Genomic DNA, 25606 nt, shown 5'->3' on the forward strand with positions numbered 1-25606 from the left:
AAACAACATGAATCGTCATAAAACTAATAGGACTAACACGATAATGAATCCGATCAATTGAAAATTTTTTTTTATTTTGAAACCTAAATAATAATATAAATCTAAAATTTGCATTATTAAACCTACCCTAGGTTCATAGGGACCCTAGGTCATCACGTTCATCTTAATTATAGAAATACAATAAAATAATTATAGCAGATGTCAATCAACAAAAACTAGCAAAAATTCATTTTTTAATTATTTTTTATGCAACTTAGAATGGCACACAAGCTGACGGCCCACCTGATGAAAAGTGATAACCGTCGCCTATAGACATGAGCAGTACCGTGGACATAACAGAGTATACTGTTTCGCCCATGATACCCTCTATGCGTTGCCATTCCTGAGGACTCAGGTGTTATTCCTCTGTACCCAGTAAATTCACGCCATATCCCACCCTACAAACCGACACAGCCATGCAAACACAACTGCTTCACGGTAGAAACACGAATGGGACAGAGATGCCCAAGGAAACGACTTTTATACAAAGTCTCCCCTCTGGTAAATTTATTATTTATTTATTTTAGTTAAGATTTCTTCAGGATCGGCAACACGGACGAGAGTCCTCTGGTATTGCAGGCGTTCATAAACTACAGTAGCCGTATGCTTGTTTGCCACCTTTATGGTATAAAAAAGTAAAACATCATTCCGACTTTGTTACTAGTTAGTAACCCAAAATATTTTACCAAAAAGGAATAAAATTTTCATTGCAGGTTGATTCCTATTTGTATGTATTGTTTCCCGCTGTGACTTTCAAATGTAGTTGAACAGATTTTTTTTATGTTAATCTCAAATACAATGTTTAATTTATATAACCACCTGGCTAGACTAGAAATATTGCACTGAACTGACACATTGTCACAAGCCATTAGTTACATGTTTCCGATGGCCTAGATTTGAATAAAACCTAGACACTTAGTAGATATTTATGCGACATCAAAAGGGAGATGGTTATTATCAATTCGTCTGTATTTTTTTGCTTGTATTTTATACGATATTTTTACCATCGTAGTGCTCAGGAATGGCAACGCATGAGAGATATACATGGGCATAATAGTGTAGTCTGCATAATGTTATTAAATGACTTGGACAGCAGAAATAACATTATCTTGAGATGGAACCCAGGTCACTCATTCATGGAAAATAAACAGCTGACCAATTAGCAAAGGAAGGGGTAATGAATGCTCAATAAAGAGCCATAACCTTATTATGGTATACTTTTGAGGTATACCTACAAGTCAGACATCTTAAACTTGATGGCTTAAAAACTTCAAATAATAGCCGACTCTCATTACCAGAATTTAATCACTCGAAAGCCATAATTAAGGAGTTTAGAAAATTAAGAAATTAGCTCTTTTGAGTAAAAATAATGTGTGTGTATTAACAAGGGCTCTCACTGCAGACTACAAGCACAACTAGGCTTATGCACAAAAAGTGTACGCAGATTTTGAGAAAGAAACGCCGCAGCACTTAATTTATTGCTGTAACTTTATGTCCTGGAAGATAAAAAACATCCCTGAAAAGAACATCTTAAAATTTAGGAGTTTCAGGATGATGAGCATATTTCAAGCTCATATGTTAAAAAGCCAGCAGTACATCTGCAATTCCACCGGTGTTGCGAATACTCATGTACGGCGGCAGTCATTTAACACCAGGTGAGGCCTCTTGTATTATTAGAAAAAAAACTTCTCCATTGGCTAGTATATTTAGTGTTCGTTACACTTATTCTGCTTCCGTTAACATCCGACAGTATTTATTCAAGTGTAAATTGCATATTGCCAAAATTGAGGTATTTGTTTTTTAATGCGAAGCAAAATCTTTATAAAAGCAGGATTCGTCCAATGGTTAACTCTTCCTCTAATATTTGCATATTAATTTTCTAAACTTCAACCTATGGGTAATTCCATGATAAAAAATAATGCAACCACACCCTACTTGTACTAGCTAAACGTTGCACCAAAACTTGCATACTTTCAAAAAACATTCCCCCTCAATTCTAAATCAGTCAGAAGCAGTTGTGTTTGCATGGCTGTGTTTCGGTTTGAAGGGTGGGATATGGCGTGAATTTACTGGGTACAGAGGGTAACACCTGAGTCCTCAGGAATGGCAACGCATGGGGGATATCATGGGCGAAACAGTATACTCTGTTATGCCCATGGTACTGCTAATATCTATAGGCGACGGTTACCACTTTCCATCAGGTGAGCTGTCAGCTTGTTTGCCATTCTAAGTTGTATAAAAAAATTATCTATTACGTAGATAGTGAATAGTATCTAGGGATGTTATTATTATCATTTTACAGTATCAGGTACTGGCATTTAATGTCATCATAATTATTATGTAAGTATACTGACGACATAGAGCTCATCAAATTACCATACACTCCACACAGTTTGTTTTTGTCAGAGTCGCTAGGCAAATTCTTTGATGCATTTAAATACGGCGATAACATGGGAATAAACTTATTGTATTGTAGATAGAATGTACTGTAGCAGTGATGAGAAGCCATTTTCAAATTTCGAATATGGCTACAAAATATCTTGTCGTTTATTAGTATGTTCGTTACTGAAGTTAATTTTTTGCCGGGAAAAAGTATGTAACAGCGACACATTGTTTAAGAATTAAAAAAAATGATATGCAATGTAAATTATCCAGCAAATTCAATGGACGCAAGTTTGAAATCGTTATTTTTAGTAAAATATTCGCTTCAAGCCTTAAAAATGGCAAATAACAACATGTACAGCATCCAAATAGTGAGTTGGCGCCATCGGCCATACAAAGTGACCTCGCACCGGCGCCCCGTTGTCGATGATATAAATCACACATAAATAGTTAATTTCGCATGCAGGCAAGTCGAGAAACTACCAGATGGGAAAATTTCAATGGCCATATGGCATTATAATTTAAGTTTCATCTTTACCTCTTCTCCAAAAAAATATAGTTTAAATGTATTTAAATTTCTAGCCGACTGTAGTCAGCTAAAAAAAATTAGTATTATTTTTTGTATTTGATATTTTAATTTTACCGATAGGAGTAATAAAAATAATAATTTTAAATAAAGGTAACATTATAATTAATTATGGTATAAGGGTATATTTAAAATAATCAAACATAAAGTAACATCAGTGAAAACACGACTGCAAGAAGAATCGAGACAATAAGAAACCGAGTTCAAGTAAATACGTACTCTCTACATTTCCGGGATATTTTTTCATACAAATTAATAACAGTCACCGTTCGTTGTATGACCAGTTAGCTCGAAGTAAACTTGAATTCAGTCGTTTCTTGTTAACAAATTAATGCAAATGTGTTGTGTGGCGCGCAAGGAATGTAGTGACGTGTGGTTGTCGAGTAAACATAACATGTATTATAAACAAAAACATTAGCCACGTTTTTATAAACATTTTGTAATAAAAACAACAACATGAAAAAGTAGTCATTCATAATGATAAATATGTATATATGTATATACTACGATATGACGTCTAAGTATTTTAAGATGTTATCTTTTTAGTTCATAACAATATCATTACTGATATAAGAGCCAATTTGTGAAAGGTATAATATACAAATACTGTATATTTTCATTTATCATTATCATTATCATTTCAGCCATTATCCGTCCAATTCTGAACATAGATTTCCCCCATAGACTGCCATAAGGAACAGTCCTGAGTCACCTGCATTCACTGGCTTCCTGCAATGCAATTGAGATCATCACTTCATCTAGTGGGGAGTCGTCCTACACTATGTTTGCCCATACGGGGTCGTCACTCAAGAACCTTCCTTCCCCATTGGACGAAAGACGGTAACAGTATTTCTAGCAAACTTATAAAGTAAATTTTATATTGTAGTATTTACGTAAAATAAAATACACTTATAATTTGTGGGAATCCCATGGGCCTGAATTGTTTTATAATTTCATTTTTGACATTTTTTTACAACCCTTCTTGTGTTTAGGCTTCTAATATGAGGAGAAATCTATAGATACTACTGTAAAATATAATAAAAAGTGCGACAAAATATTGTTAAATAACAATAACAGATCAATATCTAATCATTGACTCGTTAAGAATAGGAACTTTGTTTATTTAGAAAAAAAAAACATAAAAGTGATAAAACATCAGTAAATCTAAATTACAACTGCGTAGTATTATTTTATCTGTGATAGTACCACGTTACTACACACACAGGCATTATCTGTTTCTTGCGTCACTAAGCTAAAGATGAATTGAAGCATGAATAAAATACATTCATGCACTCGGACGACCTTACAAGGCTATGTCATTCACGCCTTAGTTTCATTGCATTATGAATTATTATTAACTCAATTGGTAGGCAGTTCGTTTTCGTGATGGAAACCGTCGAATTTAGTAATAGACTGTTACCACAGGAACCCATTATCATTCCAATGCTAAGGAAATATTAGTCTACTATTAACATGTTGGCCAGACGGCTTGGTATGTGAGTTTTATCTTAATTTTGCCTCTGTTATACATTTTATTCTTTAAAATCCTCTCGTGCAACATTCTTTGGATGATATAAAGCTGTGAAATGTCAATAGCATGTTCTTTTTAAACTCTGGTTACCACACAGATAAATACATAACTTTGCAATCAAAATATTGTAATTATAAGCTATTTAATAGTATTCGGGTTTAATTTTAAAGAATTATGTAACAAATAAGCTTATCTCTGGCTCCGATAAAAATGTAGTTTCCTGCGGAAACTGTGATTCGAAAGTACTGAAATTCTAAGCGTTTTTACGACATACATCAACTTCGCTGACGCATGCTTTATGTTCATTTTACGAGTTCACCAAGCAAGAGTATTGGTAAATTTGCTGAGGACTAATTTCATTGTAGATAGTTGAAGTTAAATAAGTAGCAAGTATTCCAATATTGTGAAGTCGAAGAAAAAAATTGGTTGTTTTACTAATTAATTCCTGTAGATTACACCGCATAAATTAAGAGAGAAAAAATGTATCCCACTGTACTTATTAAGGATACTGCTTTTAACAACAATTATTAGTAATGGGGAGGTTAGTCGCTATTGCTATAAATATATCCTATCAGGTCGACCTCCACGCGGTTTCCCCTGTAAACAATCGTGACTAATTTATCGTTGAATTCGTCATGACTGACTGGCTAACTGACTTATCATCCTCGCCTATCTCCTCTCACTGGTACCCCGCAGTATATACCAATAGCGCAGGTAGGGTTAATAACCCTATTGCCATTTTCACCCATTTGAAAAACCCCTGCTTGCGCTATCAGTATACGTCGGCGGCCTGCCAGTGATTAATTTTAAAACTTCCGCGTTGTTTACACATATTTTAAATACACAATCGGGACTTAACGCGATGTAAAAGCCTTTACAGGTAAATAGTGCCTACATACCTGCTTCTTTATTGCCGACGTTTCGGCCAACATTTTGTAGGGTACAATCTTTTTTTTATGCAACTTAGAATGGCAAATAAGCTGACAGTCCACCTGATGGAAAGTGGTAACCGTCGCCTATAGACATGAGCAGTACCATGGACATAACAGAGTATACTGTTTAGTCCATGATACCCCGCATGCGTTGGGACTCATGTGTTATTCCTCTGTACCCTGTTAATTTACTGCCATATCCCACACTTCAAACCGAAACACAGCCATGCAGACACAACTGCTTCACGGTAGAAACACGAATGGAACAGAGGCGTCCAAGCAAACGACTTTTGTACAAAGTCATCCTCTGGTAAGTTTTCTGGTAATCTTTAATTATTTCTCAATCGCACGAACGAAATCACGAGCTTAGTAATCAATGTATTCCAAAGTTTATCAAGCACGTCATGCACTTTTATGTCTTCATTAAAAAGACAAGAAGACTTTGATAGCTACCTACGACATTTTTTTTTTTCTATATCCGCAACTCGAGGGAAGCAATGAGTCGTTTTTGCCTGACCACCCGGACGCTTCCTCCCTTTGTCTTTTTCAAAGAAATTTTGGCTTCCCCACATCTACGAGTGTGTCAGCCCTTTAATATTAATGTCAACTACGCGAAATATAAAAACAAGTATTTTTTTTTTCACTATAAATAAAAATACTATGTTTAATTGTTTAATCGGTATGGAGAAAAAAGGATTGTTAATTACTATTATTATTAGGTTACTATATATTTTATATATATTTTTCCACCTGTATCGCCATACCAGACTTGACTTTAGTTTTCTATACTTACTATTATTGTTACATTCAATAACGATGGTAAAACACAAATGCCCCCATCTGTCAACCGTATGTCATAATCCATACCAGCCAGTCAAATGTTCGAGCCGAGCCTCATTACAATGCTTACAATGGGCCGACATCTGTTGGCAACGATATTACAAATCGATTTTAACATTTTGAACATTATTCACACATTAACACTAAACGACTTTCCTGTCACGTATTACGTGTGTTATGTTTTTTTTTCCTTAAATAATTATTAAAAAAAATATTGCAGACACTTTCTAAATTTAAAATATATTTTTTCTAAGTTTAAATTATAGAATTTCTTCTTGGCCAGGTCTATATAAAATTATTTACAAATCTACCAGTTCTTAAATAAATAAAAGAATTTCGGTAGCTACGATGAATCAAAAGTTTCAATAACCTCTCTTTTGACATTAGAAATCAAAAACACCAGATAAATGTAATTATTAATAACACAATTACGTAATAATAATAGTACATACGTACGATATTCTTTGCTTGTCTAGCATTTGGTTAAAAATTGTTTTCTTTTCTCCTCTTCTATTTAAAAGCGTGTACTCTACATTACATTAATATATATAATTGCATTTGAATGTCATTGTTAGTACAATAAACTTCATAAGCAGTACATGAAAAATATAAATAAATTAAGTATAAAAACAAAAATTACAAGCAATACGAGTATTTAACACAAACAACATAATATATGGGTATTTCTCTGTAAACTCGTACAGGTCCTATACAAATGCTGTCCTGACAATTATTTTTGCCATTTGCCAAAAAACCGTGTCGTATTTGGAAGAAAATTAACTATTATTTTAGTTAGATAAGGAGGCCCACTGAATTTATACGTATTTTCCGAGTTATTAAATATTTTTCAAAAAATCATGACAGGGGACTGTATGAGGTACCAGGGGACTGTTACAGGGCCATCGTTCAAGAAATGCCCTCGTTCGATGCCACATGGAAGAGTATTGAAAATTGGTCGTAGATGTGTCCAAAGAGCAGCAGATGAATGGGCTATGTTCTCGGAGACTGTGCAAAAAGAAAGAATGGAATTTCGTAGGTAAACCACTAAGGTATGCAGGCTCAATTGTGCTCGAGATCTATCGAAATGAAAGTTCTGTATTTTTTTTACGTATTTAGTGCTATAATTCTCGCTAAAATCTACGTGGATCAGAACTTCATCATCTTGTAGATTTGACTTTAAATTATTCATTGTTTTATATTGGTAAACAATATTTCTCTGGTGATCAAAAATTTGTGTAAATCTGTCTGTAAATGTGTTATGAGCTGTCTTGAACATCCAAATGTTTTTTTTTTTCAAATATTTAGTCACCAGTCGGTTCCATTTAGTCTTAAAATCTTGAATTTCAGAAATCCACATTTTATATCCTTTCTGTCATCAATTTGTTTATATTTCGGGTTTTTATCAATGCGAGTATGACATGATCTCGCCAAACAATTAACATTATATCGGTCGCAACATAGATCTTTCACCAACTTTTGGTGATTGTTGTAAGTCAATATGTTATTAGTATGAAGTGCGCTGAGCTTCATGTCTATGTTACTATGAACAATGCAAAGACATGTATCGTGGTTTTAAGCGTTTGGCTTCACAACCTAAAATGGACGGAGTCGGCAAAATTTTTGGTAGCTAATTTTTATGTGCCCAGTAATAAACTTTTTATAAAGATTAAAAACTGTATCAAGAAGATACCTCTTCTGTTTCTTCATAGTATTTCTAGTTATAAAGTTGTAAGTTGTACTTCACAAGTTTTTTTTTCTAAACGTGCGATTCATTTATTTATTTCTCTGTTAAACTTCTTTGTTGTATTAAGACTTCTTTTCTTCTTTGCTGTAGACTAGTACTGGAAACTGCTGGGCTTGGAGCTGGAGATATTTGAACTGGAACTAGAGTGAAGGGTCTTGTAGATAAAGTATCTGCTTCTGGATCTGATAACGGTGTATTTTCTCGTACAAACTTATTAGTGACACTTTTCAGTCTTAGTTTTTTGGCTCGGTATACAATACAATATTCATTCCACTTCTTTAAGGCAGCTCTGTACTCACGAGATAACCATTACTAATTTTCACAAACCTTTTTCTTTCTTCTTTTGGTACTTCAACTTCTCCTTTTCTCTTATTTGTTATCTCTTTTCAAATTATTTTTTCTTCTTTTGTATCGTAGTCGCTCTGCTTCTCTCTTTTTTTATAGTAGTTTCCCTCGGGATTTTTTTTTTCTTTTTAGGAACAATATCATGTATGTTTGATCGACCTGTATAACTTAATATAAGTTTATAAAGAAAAATAATGCAAAGCAATGATACTTAGCGGATAAATTTACACCAATAATATATAAAAACAATAACCAATATGCAAAATACACAGTCCCCTGTTGTTTAAAACAGTCCCCTGCTGCATTTTCAGGCTGGGGACTGTTGCCAGGGGACTGTGTATTTAGGTCAGATTTCACAATATTTACAAAACTGATGTAAAATTGTTTTTTAAGAACCTGCCTATCAATTTAGACATAAATAATAAAACAATAAACTATATAGCGATTATTAAAGTAATTAACATATAAATAATATTACTTACCAGAGGACTGTGTGTGGTAGCGGACCAGACGCGTATTTACCTTACAAATGAAGTTCTGACGCTAAACAAAATGGTGTCTCGTTGCCACTTTCGGCAAGGTTGCCAATTTAACAATAATTGCGTTTCGTTTCTCTCTAAAAAAGGCAGGCAGACTTTTGGCAGGGGACTGTATAGAAATTCTAGGGACAAAGTTTACAAGTGTTTACTAATATAATAGAATTCGTAATGAGACCTTGTTTTACGAAAATAATATTAATTTTATATTTTATCTTATTATATTAACTGCCAAATGTATGTAGTTTCAATAACTTCTTCATAAATCTCGTTTCTAGGCAGGAATATAGTGATGGGGACAGCTAGGGGACTGTATTTTTAGAGTTTCAATCACTTCTAGAAAAAAAATTAAAATAGTTATGGTTCTAAAAACAATGGGCCCGTAAATTTTTGGGGTTAAAGTTTCATTAGAAATGATTTTTATGAAAGTAATTATATTACTTTTTGAAAAAAAACAGTCGGGACAGCCGATTACGAGTTTACAGAGAATCACCCATATATTTAAATTTACGACAGTTAGAATTCGTCAATTAAGTACGTACACCTTCTCTAGCAATAATGATTACAATTTTCTTCCAAAGATAAAGTCATTTGACGACTTATATTTCTCAGATAACCTATTAAATTATTATCCAGCTTATTATCTACGTATCATCGAATAATAAATAACAAATGATAACGGAAATACAAAAAAAAAAAAACAAAAATGGACATAATTTTATAGATTTTAAATTAGTTTTAACGATTTCGAATACATAATATTCAAATTCATTTTCCACACTTAATGCGATGCGATTAATTAAATTTAAATAAATTTGTTAAAGAAAAAAAAAACACGAAATTCTAAAATAAACAATTTTTATATATGTATATCTAGCTTCCTTGATCAGTAGCAGCAATAAAATAATATTTTATCTAACATTATCTTATCTTAGGATATCCTCATGATTATTTGTCATCAATAGTCAGTGTTATAACAAAAATAACGATAGTTAACGACTTAAAATAATTTTATCGTCATGATGACGAAAATGATAATGTTGATAAAGGCCAAAATTCGAATCATCGATTACCAAAAGGAGATTTTGTACATAAGACATTTGCTTGGGCACCTTGAATTAATAGGGTACAGAGGAATAACCTTAGGAATGGCAACGCATGGGGGTTATCATGGGCAAGACAGTATACTCTGTTATGTCCATGGTACTGCTCATGTCTATAGGCGACGGTTACCACTATCCATCAGGTGGACCATCAGCTTGTTTGCCATTTTAAGTTGCATTAAAAATTGAAATTTAATTATGTCCATATACTTTGGTCCTATTTAAATCCTTAGATAAAGTTTTGATCTACCTAAAACTGCATTTTGCACCATTTTAAACAATTTATTTAATCACGAGTTTACGAGTATAAACTCGATATAGTATTTGACTTGAAATTAAACTATATATTTTTATAAAATACATTTTTTTTTTATACAAGTTAGAATGGTAAACAAGCTGACGGCCCACCTGATGGAAAGTGATAACTGTCGCCTATAAACATGAGCAGTACCACCAACAGAGTATACTGTTTCGCACATGATAGTCTCCATGCGTTGCCATTCCAGAGGACTCAGGTGTTATTCCTCTGTACCTAATAAATTCACGCCATATCCCACCCTTCAAACCAAAACACAACCATGCAAACACAGCTGCTTCACGGTTGAAACACGAATGGGACAGAGGTACCCAAGCTATCGACTTTTCTACAAAGTCTCCCTCTGGTATATAATAAATCAAGGCAGTATATGTCTAAGCCATGCTAATATTTAAAAAAAAGAATATGCACAAAAATGAAAATGTAGTTTAGTAGCACAGAGTACTTATCCCACAATATTTGAAAAAACAATGATTTTTATGGTACTTGATCGTGAAGAAAGTTCGTAGAATTGTTGGTAATACTGTCTTATTTTTTATAATTTTGTAAATAGAGTCATCTCTGCCAAACTACGAGCACGTTCAATTGTAGTAAGTACTTCATTATATTGCTGTAATAAAGTATTGTTTGCCTCAAAACCAACTGAGCGGAATCGATCAAATAAAACAGTGAATGGAATTTTTTTGCGCCAATTCCGTTTTGTCGGCTGTTGTTGTGAGTTGTTTTACGACTGGTTACTGTAACAATATTTTGAACTATTCACGTGCAACGGAACACGTGTACGCAACGATCGCTACTATTTGCTTTTTATTTCACGAGTCACGATAAGACGAGGTTACACATATTAAATCCTATATTCAGGTGTAGTTCAAGTTGTATAAAAAAAGTCTCAAATATCACATAGCGATTTTGAAGAAAATTTACCACACTTTTAGAAGTTACTGGCGAGTAACATGCGATGTATTTTATTTTCAAATAGAAATCTTCTAAGGATTTACTCGTACGAAGCCGGGGCGGGTCTCTAGTTTATTATAAAACCTGAATTTTGTCTTTAATGTACACTACATCATAAGGAGTACCCAAAATTTTGATCCGACAGTTTTTGATGTCTCTTGATCCATCCTGTAATCAGTTCGTGCTTTTAAAAACAGTGAATTTACAGGGTACAGAGAAATAACACCTGAGTACTCAGGAATGGCAACGCATGGGGGGTATCATGGGCGAAACAGTATACTCTATTATATCCAGCAGGTGGGCCGTCAGCTTGTTTTTCATTCTGTGTTGTTGCATAAAAAAAAAAAACATTTCTTAAAGACGTTTGGATATTTATTACTCGATTATACATTTTTTATTTAATTACTATGCAAATACAAAAAAATATATATAAAAATAAAATAACTTAAACAGCTATTCACTCAAATCTGTTCAATTGGATAAGATTTACTATACAAAGACACGGATTACTAGTTAGTTATACTACTATTATTATGAACATTAGCCTTGTGGTCTCGGCTTAGAATAGGCCACCCCTTCTTTTCTCGTGGATATCGTAAGAGATGGCTAAGGGAACTTAATCGTCGAGGGATAGACAGTAGCGTCCCTCTTAAAACATTACCAAAGCCTAACTGCAGTTGGCAACCCGCTTGCCAAATGTGGCAACTACTGGCTTAACCCCTCAAGGAGAAGGTCTATGTTCATCAGTGGACAGTGAACGGATACATCCTCATCATCATTATATATAATGAAATTTTGTAAAAATGCTTCAAAATATTTGTAAACATAAACATAAGTTTTACAAATTTAGATATAGGGTGTCTTGATTTAGATTTTTATGATATTATTTTTAAATTCCTTTTTTAGTTTTCTATGATAAAGTGATATTATGAAAAAAACAACCTGATTCACATATCTATTCTTTTTTTTCTATCATACATAATGGACATACTATGAGAGTCGTTTGGACTTTTTTGTCTATACATAGAACGTTGACAACTCGTTGGAAAAGCCCACTATTAAATATGTTATAAACAAGACGCCATTTTTTATCAAGGTAGTGACTGTTTCATTTACATCCTGAACGAAAATATAACTATTAAATATTTGGTGTTTCTTTTTTTCTTACTTGTCGTATTTCTTAAATATTATTCACAGCTGTTGTTGTTGTAACAACCGTTAAATGCCCACTGGTGAATATAGCTTCAACAATATGGAAGGGTTTGTCAGTAGTTGCCACGTTTAGCAGGCGGGTTCGCAACTGCAGTTTGACGTTTGGTGATTTTTTAAGAGACACTCTGCTGCCCATTCCGTCCGTCATAAACACCCTCAGTCACCTCTTACGACACACACAGGAAAGGTGGGGGTGGCCTATTCTATGCCGGGACCAAAAAACACTTATACATATTGCCTTGTTAATAACTATATGCCAAAAATTCAATAAAATTTCTTAATAATGGACATTGGAATCGAATTCATTATGTTATTATACACTTGAAATGCACCAAATTAGATAAAACACATTATTATCACCATATCTAAACAGATATCCGGTAAGAAGACTCCGATCGTGACAGCGGACTTTGGTCTATACATTGTCTGGGGAAAAGAATTACACTGTATGCCCAGATGTTACAGATAAATGAAACATGACACATTGATAAGTAGATAAATCAAACCATTATCTGTGACTTCATCTGATTGGGTTATATGTTTTGAATATGTATTTAAGTAACCGATACAACTAATGCTTTTTTTTTTATAATCTACGCAAAATTTCATTCATTCATTAAATGTTGTAATGACGTGCCGTATTACTGATCTGTACCATAGTTTTTTTTATAGCACAAAGTTGACAACCAAGAATACAGCCCGTCTGATGGTAAACGGTCATTATAACCTATAGACGCCTGAAACTCTGCGGTGCCACGTGCGCGTTTCCGACCCTGAAGAAACTTTAATATACTCTTTTTGAAAAAACCCATACTGTACCATATAAAAAAATTTAAGTATATCTAGTTTAGTTTGAAACCAGACTGATTGTAAAATAACAAAGATATCTCTCTTAATAATTGCTTTAGATTTTAAAACCATAGTAGGATCTTTAAAGACCGTCATCATGAATGAAAATCAAAATAAAATAGAGAAATATCTTCATGCAAAGTGCTTGAAAATGAAGATGTATGCAGAGAAAGGAAAGAAAGGGAGTATTCGTGCGTGCGTGTGTATGTATCCGTGCGTACGTGGGTGCGTGAGTGTGTCTGTGTGCATGTTGACATTCATAATGACGTAAATTTCTAATAATTTCATAATCATTGTATAATCGCTCTTTATCAATATTTATTTGGCAATTTAATACGTTAATTTCAGTAGATACGTATATAATTGGTGTATTCGTCACCGTCTGTCGCGAAGCAGGCTGTTGTTTTGGTTTGAAGAGTGATAAACGATAGACAATGTAATTTCTGATGCAATAGGCATAAGTATAGTACCTTAATCTTTATAAAAGCCTATGGGATTATCTTATTAGTTAGGTACTTATGGGTATAATGTCTCTGCTAAATATAGCAAGTATATTCAATATTGTTTATACTGTTGTTGATAAGAAAAAGAACAAAGATCAGTGACGTGTTACAAAAAATAAGAAAACTAAAATAAAATTGGACTGGATATATAATGAGAACCAACAAAGAAAAATGGACGAAGGATGTAATAGAATGGTATCCTAGAAATGGGAAAAGACAACGAGGAGGGCAAATCAAAAGATGGGAGGACGATTTACCTAAAGGTTGGAGAAAGTCAGCTAGGGATAGAGGAAAGTGGAAGCAATTGGGGGAGGCCTATGTCGACAGACAACCTGACCAACATAATGGTTGCTAGTAAGCTAGCTTAGTAATAAGTAGTATGTAAGTTAAAGTAAAATTGTGGTCAGAGAATAAAGGCTTTATTATTATTATTATTATTATATTATACTGTTGTTGATATCGGGGTGAATAGAAAAAGTCTGGATTCGAAGGCTTTTTTTCTATATCTACTAGTTTATTCTAACTATTCATGGTACAAATAATAATAATAATCTTTATTATTATATACCACAATGGCTTAATTTGTTAGCAACATTATTTATAGCACTGTAACCGGTTGTTTTAAAATTAGGACTATACATGCTATAATAACAATGCAGATAAAGGAAGCACTAGGCGTCATGTCATATAGGGAGATAAAGGATATGGCCTGGTATAGAGCTGGCTGGAGGAAGATGCATGAATTAGTTGCACCGACAAGAGGAAACTCTTAAATGAAAAGAGAGACATGCTATTTGATATGAGAAGAAAATGGGTTCTATTTTAACCCAATCAGTTAATATAGTCAACGAGAAAAGACTTATATATTATAAATACTCTGCTCATCTATTTACACGCCCCTTCCTTCTCCGTGGGTGTCGTAAGAGGCGACTAAGGGTATTTAATGATCGAGGGATGGACAGCAGCGTCCCTTTTAAAATATCACTGAAATCTAACTGCTGTTGTGTTTGCATGGCTATGTTTCAGTTTAAAGGGTGGGATATGACGTGAATTTACAGGGTACAGAGGAATAACACCTGAGTCCTCAGGAATGGCAACGCATGGGGGGTATCATGGGCGAAACAGTTTACTCTGTTATGTCCATGGTACTGCTCATGTCTATAGGCGACGGTTACCACTTTCCATCAGGTGGGCCGTCAGCTTGTTTGCCATTCTAAGTCGAATAAAAAAAAACCTTCAAACGTAGCAACTATTGGTAAAACACCCCAATAAGTGGAAGCCTTTGTACAGCAGTGGACAGTTAACGTGTGATTTAATAATATACATAGCCAAAACCACGTGTCAATCACGAAAACAATGCGACTAATATCTTAATCCTGATTGACCTAATTGATATGTGTTACAAATTGGCGATACATCCGTTACTGACGCAATTTAGAATAAAAAAAAAACACTAAAGCTTATCTATTACATCGCTATCGCGCTAGCCAACGATAGTTTGTTTTAAACATATAAGATAGGATAGTATATACAAACTGCTGGAAAGTGGTAACCGTCCTCTATAGACATGAACAGTACTGTGGACACTAGGGGAAAGGATTACTAATAATGGGGTCTAACAGAACCATTATTGGGGGGAAAGGGATTGTTAGCAACAGGGATTGGCAACGATATTACTAGTAATATACCCTATCAGGTCGACCTCCTCCCTGGAAACCATCGTGATTGATTCAATGTTGAATTTGTCACGATGGGCTAACTGACCTGCTTCATCCCCACCTATCATCCCTCACTAGTGCCCCGCTAGTGTATACCGAGAGCGCAGGCGGGGTTACTATTCCATTATCATTTATTAAAAAAAAACAGCTCCATTACTAGCAATATACTTTATTAAGACTTCGATAGGGTTCCTCCTAGAAACCCTATTGATTAAACTCTTAATTAATCCTTATGAAATTCATTATTATGAGCTAACTAACCTGCTTTCATCCTCACCTATCATTATTTCTTGCTAGTGCCTCGCCAGTTATACCGATAGCACAGGCGGAGTTACCGTTTCATTTTCACCCATTACAACCCAAATACTGTTATGACATGATATTTCTCCTGCGTCACTTTACTAACGCAAATATTATTTCCTGTGTACCCAATAATTTCATTACCTTACCGCCCTTTTAAACCGGAACATATGAGCACTGAGAATAGCTGCTTGGCAACAAAAAGATAAATCACCCTACCATTAAATGTCCCATAGAAAAATTAACAATAGAACCTGGACCGTACTTAGTGCCATAAACTTAAAAAATTCCTTGGCCATTTAAATAAAAAAAAAATGTAAAGCTCCGTACTTACTATGTTGTACAGAAGTCACTCATTTGTATTATTATCTCAATACAATGTCAAACATTCGACGTAGAGATACACACATCTGGTGGCAACCATCTGGTCCCCAAACGGGGTACTGACGTCACAGGCTTGACATATGGCTGCAACGGATAGGTCTTTTGCCGATTGTTTGTTTTTTTTTTATACAACGTTTTTAGTGCCTATTGCAATTGTAATTGCTTAATCTGTCGAAATTATTACTTTCTTTTCAGCTTTTTTATTAAACGCGTTATTATCAAAATATTACATTATCTGTGCCAAAGGAAAAAAACATATTTACAATGTCTATGCCAGACGGCAGGTTAAAGATACAATACCCATAATGTGTAGATTAGGAATTCGTTTAAAATTACACAAAATGTTCCCCAGATTTTTTTAAAAGGATTGTTATTAATGGGGACTAGCGGTTTCATTGCTAACAACATACGTACAAACAATAGCTAGCAGTATACAACAATACAGGGGGAACCACGAGAAGTCAAATCAACTCCTCGTGGTTCCCCATGAAAACCATTGTAATTTATTCTTAATACAAATATTATTCGTTATGATGGGCTAACTGGCCTGCTTTCATCCTCACCTATCATCCCTCACTCGTGCCCGATAGCGCAAGCAGAGTGGAATGATATTCCATTATCATTCATTATGAAAAATGAAATGTCGTAAGAAATAATTAGTAACAATACACCAATTTAAAAAAAGAAGAATCAGAAATGATAGAAGTACAATAAAACGCTTGGTCCACTTGGTAATAATAGACTTTATATCCTTCTAATCCACGACGTGGACTTTTTTTATATTCCTTCTTTTTTATAATTTACAATTTTTATCCTTCTGTTATTCTCTTACTACTTGTATTATTTTTCTATTGCTGTGATTGATTAACGGAATATATTTTTATAATTTACTACTTCTTATTTTTTCTTGGTATCAACTCTCACAAATAATAGTTTCTTTTATAGGTATAGAACTAAAGATTAAATTTAATAGGTTGTTATAATGAAAAAGATGAAGGTAAATAGATAATTATTTATATAAAATAATTGTGTAATGTATTTAATAAACAGCGTCACGCCTTCAAATTGCTGTTAATGCTAAATTCTAAATTACCAAACAGCAAAGCGTCAATTTAATTCTTCAACAAATTTTCCAGAGATCGTTATCAAACAGACCCAATTAGTTGAAACGAGGGACGACGGTTGGGTTAAAAGTCCTTCAACCATGTTAGATTCCAAGGTGCTCAATGTAATGCAAGCTAATCAATATATCTCCATTTATAACACTTCATCAGCACGTAACTTTGGTAAGACGTTTGTATGGATGCCTTTGCTCATTGTAACTCGAGATGTACATGGCATTGGCTAGCGTTAAACAAGTAATAATTCTGAAATTGCAAGCATTTATGAACGGCGGTAGATATTTCTTATTAAACAAATCATATTCATGCTAATGATATCTCTTTGTATGTCTTTGAACTGTAGTAGTCGTTTTCTATTAAGCAAATCATAGACATGCAAAGTAGGGATGGGTAATATATATATATATATATATATATATATATATATATATATATATATATATATATATATATATATATATTAATTACAATATTTATATACTGGTATAATAACGAATATATTTTAAATACACAATCGGGACTTAAGTCGACGTAAAAACCTTTACAGGTAAATACATACATGCTTCTTTATTACCGACGTTTAGTTAAGTCCCGATTGTTTATTTAAAAAATATGTGTTTCAAGTTTAAAATTAACTAATAACGAATGTCTTAAAAGTCTGTTATCCAAATTTATTGTTTTAAACTTTTAATATATTCGAAAATAGATATCCAATCGATATGGGCGATATCGAAACGGGTGATGACCTTTTTTCCACCATCAATGTCCAGAGAAACCCAATATATAGATATTGGATCGGTATCCATATTACCCACGCATAATGCATATTATTGTTCTTTTTTTAAAAGCGAATCGAAATGCTTTCTTCATTGAACAAAATGCCTCGCTTTTGTCGTCAACTGGGTGCCCATTTGTTTGCACCAAATATTATTCTTTTGTTTTTATAATAAAGGTAGTTTAACCACGCATGTTTATTTAAGATTTGCCCAATAGCGCAATAAATAATCCGAAATCGTTTAAACTAATTGGGTTCAATTTCAATATGAGATACGGAGATTAACACCAGTGACGTATTGCAGCAAAAAGCCCCCATACGGCACCCAGCCCATTCAAATCTGACGACCCATACTGTGACATGTGAACAAACAAACAAATCTCATAAATGTATCCAAATATTCGTAATAATCTTTACGGTTTGGAGATAAAGCTCATTTTTAAATAGCTGCGTGTTAGCACTGGCAATGTTGTTAAGTTATTCACTTGTCTGCAAGGGAGACCCTTGTAACATGTGTGGGGTTACAGTTGGTTTTTTGTGACCCCTTTTGTTTTGGAGTTGGAAAATTATTGTAATTATTATTGATGGAATTTTGAAATAAACTTTTGTGTTCGTAACGGACATTATACTTTGTAATTTATGGGGTTTTTTTTTTGTAAAGAAGAAAAGAATGGCAAACAATCTGATGACCTAACTGATGGAAAGTAATCATGTTTAAATATCCAAAAGAATAGTAGTATAGAAGTACGCTATAAAACTCACAATTACTGGTATAGATGTCACAGTATATTTTGTAACTTCTATTATGAAAGTCATATAATACTTTTATAATAGTTAGAGAATACTTAGAGACATAAGGATCTCCTTTCCACGAACAGTCATCTATTTGCACTGAAAATTGAGTGCTTTCAACCAAATTGTGCGCTCTTTTCTGAATGGCATTTTGTAATCAAACGATGCCCGCATATTCTTATTTATTTATTTTACTCTTTATTGCACCAAGTAAAAAATAATAAAATTGAAAATACATATAATAAAGAACAAAATGTAAATTCTTACAAATGTTATGAACTATATCTCTAATTTGATCTAGACAGGGAGTTACATACTTCGAGTAAATATTTTATCAGCTCTACTCATATTTTATCTGACAAGAACTTATTTTCTTTTAATTTTAATTAAGGACACTGTTAAGTATACGACATGTAATGGCAATAAATAAATGAATAAATGAATAAAGTATAAGTGTAACTTTTGCTTGGGAATGTAAATATAGGATTCTATGCTTATACTATATTATATTATATTAATAGAGCGTCAAGCCTCAAAAACTTTTTATTTTTATCAATACTCTCGTTTTTTTTATTAATATTGAATATACTTACGCATATAATGAATCTTAACGTATTATTTAATAAACAAAATAAATTTCGCATAAAAAAGATGCAGAAATTATATAAACAAAATAAATATAGAAGTTATAAAGGAATCGCTCATAACAATTTATCACGCAAAATTCTATGAAAAAATTAAATCGTTTTTCTCGAAGCATTTGTATGAAAACACTCTATATAGGTAATCAAAGACTATACTATTTCTGGAAAAACATTACACTATGCTAGCATAGTATTGTTTTCTACTACTTGCCTATGCTACTAGTGGTAATTTTAAATCGCAAAGACTTAAATTCTCACTAATCAGAATCAGCTAAGTACTTAAATACCTATCACGGACTATAATGAAAAGCTAAATATTGATTGGCGCATCTATTATTATTGATAATCTTAATCGATAAATTTAATACATAAATCGGAAATAGTATGTTACGAAATGATATGGAACTTTTTTCTTATATTATTCAATATTAAATATTAGGAGGAAAAGGGATTGTTAGTAATGGAGACTGAGAATCCTATTGCTAGCAATATACCCAACCAGGTCGACCTCCTCGCGGTTCTCCCTGAAAACTATCATGGTCAATTTCTGATGAATTCATCATGATGGGCTAACTGGCCTGTTTTCATTCTCATCTATCACCCTTCACTGGTGCTCCGCCAGCGTATCCCGTTAGTGCAAGCGGGGTTACCATACCATTTTCACCCATCAAAAAAAAAAAAATTAATATAACCTTTTTTTAGACTTTGAATAGATACTAAAAATTGAGTAAAATCGTCAAACTAAATATTGGAATGATATAAAAACTTTTTCTTATACTATTCAATATAAAGTATTTATAAAAAAAATTGAAAAATTTTCGTTACGTTTTTGCTTCAGGACAACGACTGTTAAACAAGATATCTTCGGCATTGGTGAAAATTTAATAGTTATTATTAATTATATAATTACAATATAAAAATAGTGATAAATAATTATTGTAACTGAGTAGTTTTTGTAGTTCTGGGATAATCGCATTTTACTTTTCTTTAACATAATTTTTGCTGTCGATATTTCTCTACTATTGCCGACGGTATAACGTAATTCAAAATAAATATATAAAATGAACAAGTTACCTTTTTAATAAATTTTTAAAAACTTTTAAATAAAATCCTTTATATTTAAAATTATATTTAAAACATAATTTATAAAAAAGAGCACCTACCTTTGACTTCAGGTTGAGTATCGGAAGCGGAAATGAAAGATGCCATCTTCGCAATCCTTATCGACACTTCAAAATCCAAAATTCCAACAACAATCTTATGCGAACCAATTATTGAACACTAGTGGCGATTATTGGCACGATATAAGACACAGTTTTTGTTATAAATATACTTTTTTTTCCATTTAAAACTTGATTGTCATTGTATCGCGTTACGATCGGAGTATTGCATGCATCGCGCGAACACTCGCACGCACATGACTTCACTGCGGCCCCTTCCGTTCAACTGACGAAACGAGCAGTATTATGAGGTTAGGTTTGGCTTGTAGTTCAGCCAGGGTAAAAAAGCACGGCGCCAGCCCAGTCTCGCCCTTAGAGATGCGACTCTCATGATATGATTGGAATTTTATCGTGGATATTGTTTTGTTTTTTGCTATTCTGAAGGATAAATTTGCAATTTTAACGTAGATAGAGATTTATTAATTAGGCTTCAGTATGCGCAAGTGATTAAAAAACCAACGCCAGTTATAGTCTACATAGGATTCCGACTATCCCATTAAGATCGATTTTGAAAGCTAAAGCTAAAGTTTTGATAGTTCTAAACTATTATTTTGTGCATTGCCGAGAAATAAATTTAAATTTGTTCTGTATCAAATCTAAACAACCTTACCTCCTTATTCATAAAAACCTAAAACCTTCTACAAATCTTCTTTAGCTATTACACTGTTTTAACACTCTCTTTCAAATTATCAATTTAACGCAAAAGAAAGAGGCAAAACAGTTCAATAGTGAAATGAATTTATGAGAGGTTTGACATTTTTAATATTAAGGGGGGGGGGGGGGGTTGATTAGTCCTTAAAACAATGATTTAGCTGTAATCTCAGAGTCGACTTTATTGTGAACAAATCGTCATAAGTACCTGATAACGATTTTAGCAAATCATTTTTACCCAAATTGAAACTTTACCTAGTAAGATAGTAAAGTTACCTTTTTGTGAAATTTCTTGTCAGTTTATGTATATTATCATATGATTATTCATCACCATCTACCTTATCCCAATTACTCTTTGGAATAAGAGTAATATGTTTTTCCGTTCCATTCTTCTCTATTCGCAGCCATTATCATACGATTATTATCGGCAATTATATATTTATTTTATGTAATTTTAGAATGGCAAACAAGCTGACGGCCCACCTGACGGAAAGTGGTGACCGTCGTCTATAGACCTGAACAATACCATAGACATAACAGAGTATAATGTGTTGCCTAAGATTAATGTAAATAAATACGATATTACGTTTATGATCGTTAGAAACAGTTGCAACTATTAATTTAGCAGCAGACGGATATAATCCGCACGGATTATTATATTTCGTTGTGAAGACTAAGATGGACAGTAATTGATACAGAAAGCATATTGTTGTGTCAATAATTTACTTGGCCACCATAATTCTCAAGAGGAACGACTTTAATAAACAACATATTGCTCTATGTCCTATTTTTACTACTTTCCAAAAAGTGAATTCATCATCGCTTGAAATCAATTCCAATTTATTCATTAATAAAACGAATTAATCCATTAATAAAACCAATAATACAATTCTTCATATCACTGATAACGATATCAGCTGTGTAGGTGCAAACTGAAAATCAGCGCTGAACGAACATCAGTCCAACAAAAGCTGAGATTGTACCTATTGCCAGGCGCATACGAATACTGCACAATATATTGATTAATTCATATATGTACATTATTTCTGTGAAGAATGGTAATAAATTTAATTATTATTATTATTATCGTCCACAACTGAGCATAGGCCTCCCCCTATTGGGACGATTTGCCAGGATTTGGTAGGCGGATTGGCAATCGCAGTTAGATTTTGGTGATGTTTTTTGTGATGTTCCTTGCTGCTGCCCATTCCTTGATTATTAAGTTCCTTTAGTTGCGTCTTACGACACCCATGAGAAGGAAAGGAATGGCCCATTCTATGCCTGAACCACACGGCAATCTTCATATCATTAATACCTGATAGTGATCAAAATTTTCATTGAGTTTTAATATTATTATTATCCCATTTCGTCATAAATTGTTTTGTTGACATATCTTCCATGATTTGATTTAAAAAAATGCTTTTCCGCATGATTTGAATCTAGTTCAATAGAATTTGAATATATTTCTTTTTAAATCTAAATAATGCAGTGACACAATCGAGTATCGATATGTCACAACACTGGCGCGCCAGCCGGTCGCATTCTCTGGCCGTCGGCGGCGACTTGTCGTGAGGATCGCCACAACACCGCGCTATACGCCACTGTATCTCGACATTTGTTCCAACTTACAGGCTATTTCCAAATGCACATGTGCGCATCCGTGACTCACGCACGCATACGCATTACACGTTAATTTACGTACACTTTATTCGCACCGAGTAACACAACTGCATTTATAAAGACGTCTAAATTAGAATTGAATAATTGACGTAAATTCACTCTATAAGCTATTATACTGTATAATAGACAACTAGTGCATCTATGGTAGGTATATGACCTTATGTTGCTCTAATTTTATCTAAAAATCTCTTAGACAAAATGTCATATACCTGTCCACATTTATTTACTCTTTATTACACCATTTTAAGAATAATATAAAATATGTATATGTATATATATTACACTTATGAAGTACAAAAGGCGGTCTTATCGGTAAAGCAATCTCTTCCAGACAACTTTTGGATAGAGGAAAAAAGAAAAACACGGTAGCTATTTGGCGCAAGAAATATCTAATAAATAATAAAATTTTACATACATTTAAGTACTTATAATAGTATAAACTGTATTAATAAATATATAATAAATATTTTAATACACGCATTCTAATATAAAAAAGCTTCCTGTCCTAATTATTGTGTCAAAATTAATGAAAATGCACAATTTTGTAACATAGGCAAATAACAAAAAAGATGTCTAGATAAATCAATTTATTTATTTATTCATTTATTTATTCATTTATTTATTGCCATTACATGTTGTAACAAAATTGGTCTTAATTTACTAAAAGTATAGAATCAAACATGAACCCTGAAAGGGCACAGCAACCACATTAATAAATCTTATATAAACTACATAATTAAATTTTTACATTATATATATGTATCGTCGATTAGTATAAAAAATAAAAAAAAAAAATAAAAAATCATCATTAAATTAAAACAAACAGGCACAAACACAACTAACTTTTTTCCTTGAAAAAACATATTGTATATTATATATAATTTTTTATTTCTCCTAATATATTTTTTTGCCATTTCTGTCAGTATAAATTCAGTATATTTATACTGACAGAAATGGCAGAATTATGGGTAAAAGCTAAGGAATCATTATCTCTAATCTAAACCATTCATTTTTTCTTTGCGACATTTAAATTTTATTTAAAACTTAATCATATAAATTATTCTACATATGACCTCATGATCTATATTGGTATACAACATATGGTAACAATTATGGTTAATTGTTAAATAATAGCCACGATAAGTAGACGTTAATCAGAAAGTAGGCGTAGTACTTCCTTTATTTTAAAATATCATTGTCTGCTACTTTAGGCAATGCAGTTTGAGCTTTTTCTCTGTTTCAGGTTTTTCTCAGCTCTTTGGTGACGATGGCGCGGCATCCTCTTTATCATTTCTTAACGCGTCCAGATTTGGCGATGCCGATATAAAATCCTGTTCGGTCGACTTTTTGCGCACACGTTTCCACAGTTTCGGGGAACGAGTCGCAAAACAACCAATTTTTGCCTCCAGCCGTTTATACAGGTTTTGTCGTGATTTTTATGCTCGCCAACAGCGGTTACTGCATTAATTCAAGTCATAACAGAATCGAAAATTGTACAAATATTTTGGTGGCATCCTTTAATCGTCCAACTTGAGTGCCTTGAGTTCCATTACGCTTTTAATTATTATTATATATGCCACTGCAGTATGAGATCTGGTGAGTTACCTTTGAAATGCATAGTGCAGTTTCAGAGGAGCTTCCTTCCGCGAATAATCAGGTTGTGCAATGATCTTCCTGCCGAGGCTTTGCCTAGAGACTACAGCATGGGATTCTTCACACAGAGCGTATTAAGGTTTCTTAAGAGTCGGCAACGCGCGCATGACACTCCTGGTGTAACAGGCGTCCATAGGCTACGATAACCACGTCTACCATCATACGGGCCGTATGCTTGAGTACCATCATAGTATTATAAAAAAATTCAATAAATTAATATTGAAATTGAGACTTTAGGTACTCTAATTGCAGTAATAGCGACATAATGATTCTATATTGTTCTGATAGATGCATATTAATATAACTTGTCAATGCAAACTATTGTAAACCGTTCCCAAACACAACTTAATTCCTTACTGATGTTTTATGAGTGCAGTTTAAAATTGTCATTGGCATTAAATTGGACTGATACTGATATTAGATTGAAGAGTAGACCCACTGGTTTTTCTAAAGAGGCCACCAAATTGTCAGTTCCAAAACGTGGGACTGAATATTTGAACAATAATTTGAGTAGCGGTCTCAGGATTGAGGTGTGAAAGGATAATTCCTGAATAAACAAAATGACTGTAAGATGGTAAATAATAAATGGATGGATAACCTTGCCCTGTGTAGGTGTCAAGCGGTCAGGTAAAGCTTTTGACACCTAGCCATGACCGCGAAGAAATAGTGTGAATCTCGGCGCTTTTTATTTAACATTCATGGTTTTTTTGACTATTTGATGAGGTCGACAAGCAATTCGAGTTTACCGAGGCTGATATTGAATGAAATGTTGAAATTTTTAATTTATTTGTTCTAA

At 33.2% G+C, this 25606-nt stretch overlaps 1 protein-coding gene across 1 annotated transcript in view; it reads right to left on the reverse strand.

The window, feature by feature from the left end:
• The window catches only part of LOC113516107 (transcription factor ATOH8), a 34425-nt gene extending 13359 nt beyond the window's left edge, over positions 1 to 21066 (reverse strand). Inside the window, exon 1 of the mRNA XM_026900476.3 lies at positions 20770 to 21066. Within this exon, the coding sequence (XP_026756277.1) occupies positions 20770 to 20815 (46 nt within the window). The 5' untranslated portion in view covers positions 20816 to 21066. The remainder of the gene's footprint in view (positions 1 to 20769) is intronic.
• Between the last annotated feature and the right edge of the window lie 4540 nt (positions 21067 to 25606).

Source organism: Galleria mellonella, unplaced genomic scaffold (genome assembly GCF_026898425.1).
Source record: "Galleria mellonella isolate WM207_F2 unplaced genomic scaffold, CSIRO_AGI_GalMel_v1 utg56, whole genome shotgun sequence".
In the NCBI taxonomy this organism is placed as follows: Eukaryota; Metazoa; Arthropoda; class Insecta; order Lepidoptera; family Pyralidae; genus Galleria; species Galleria mellonella.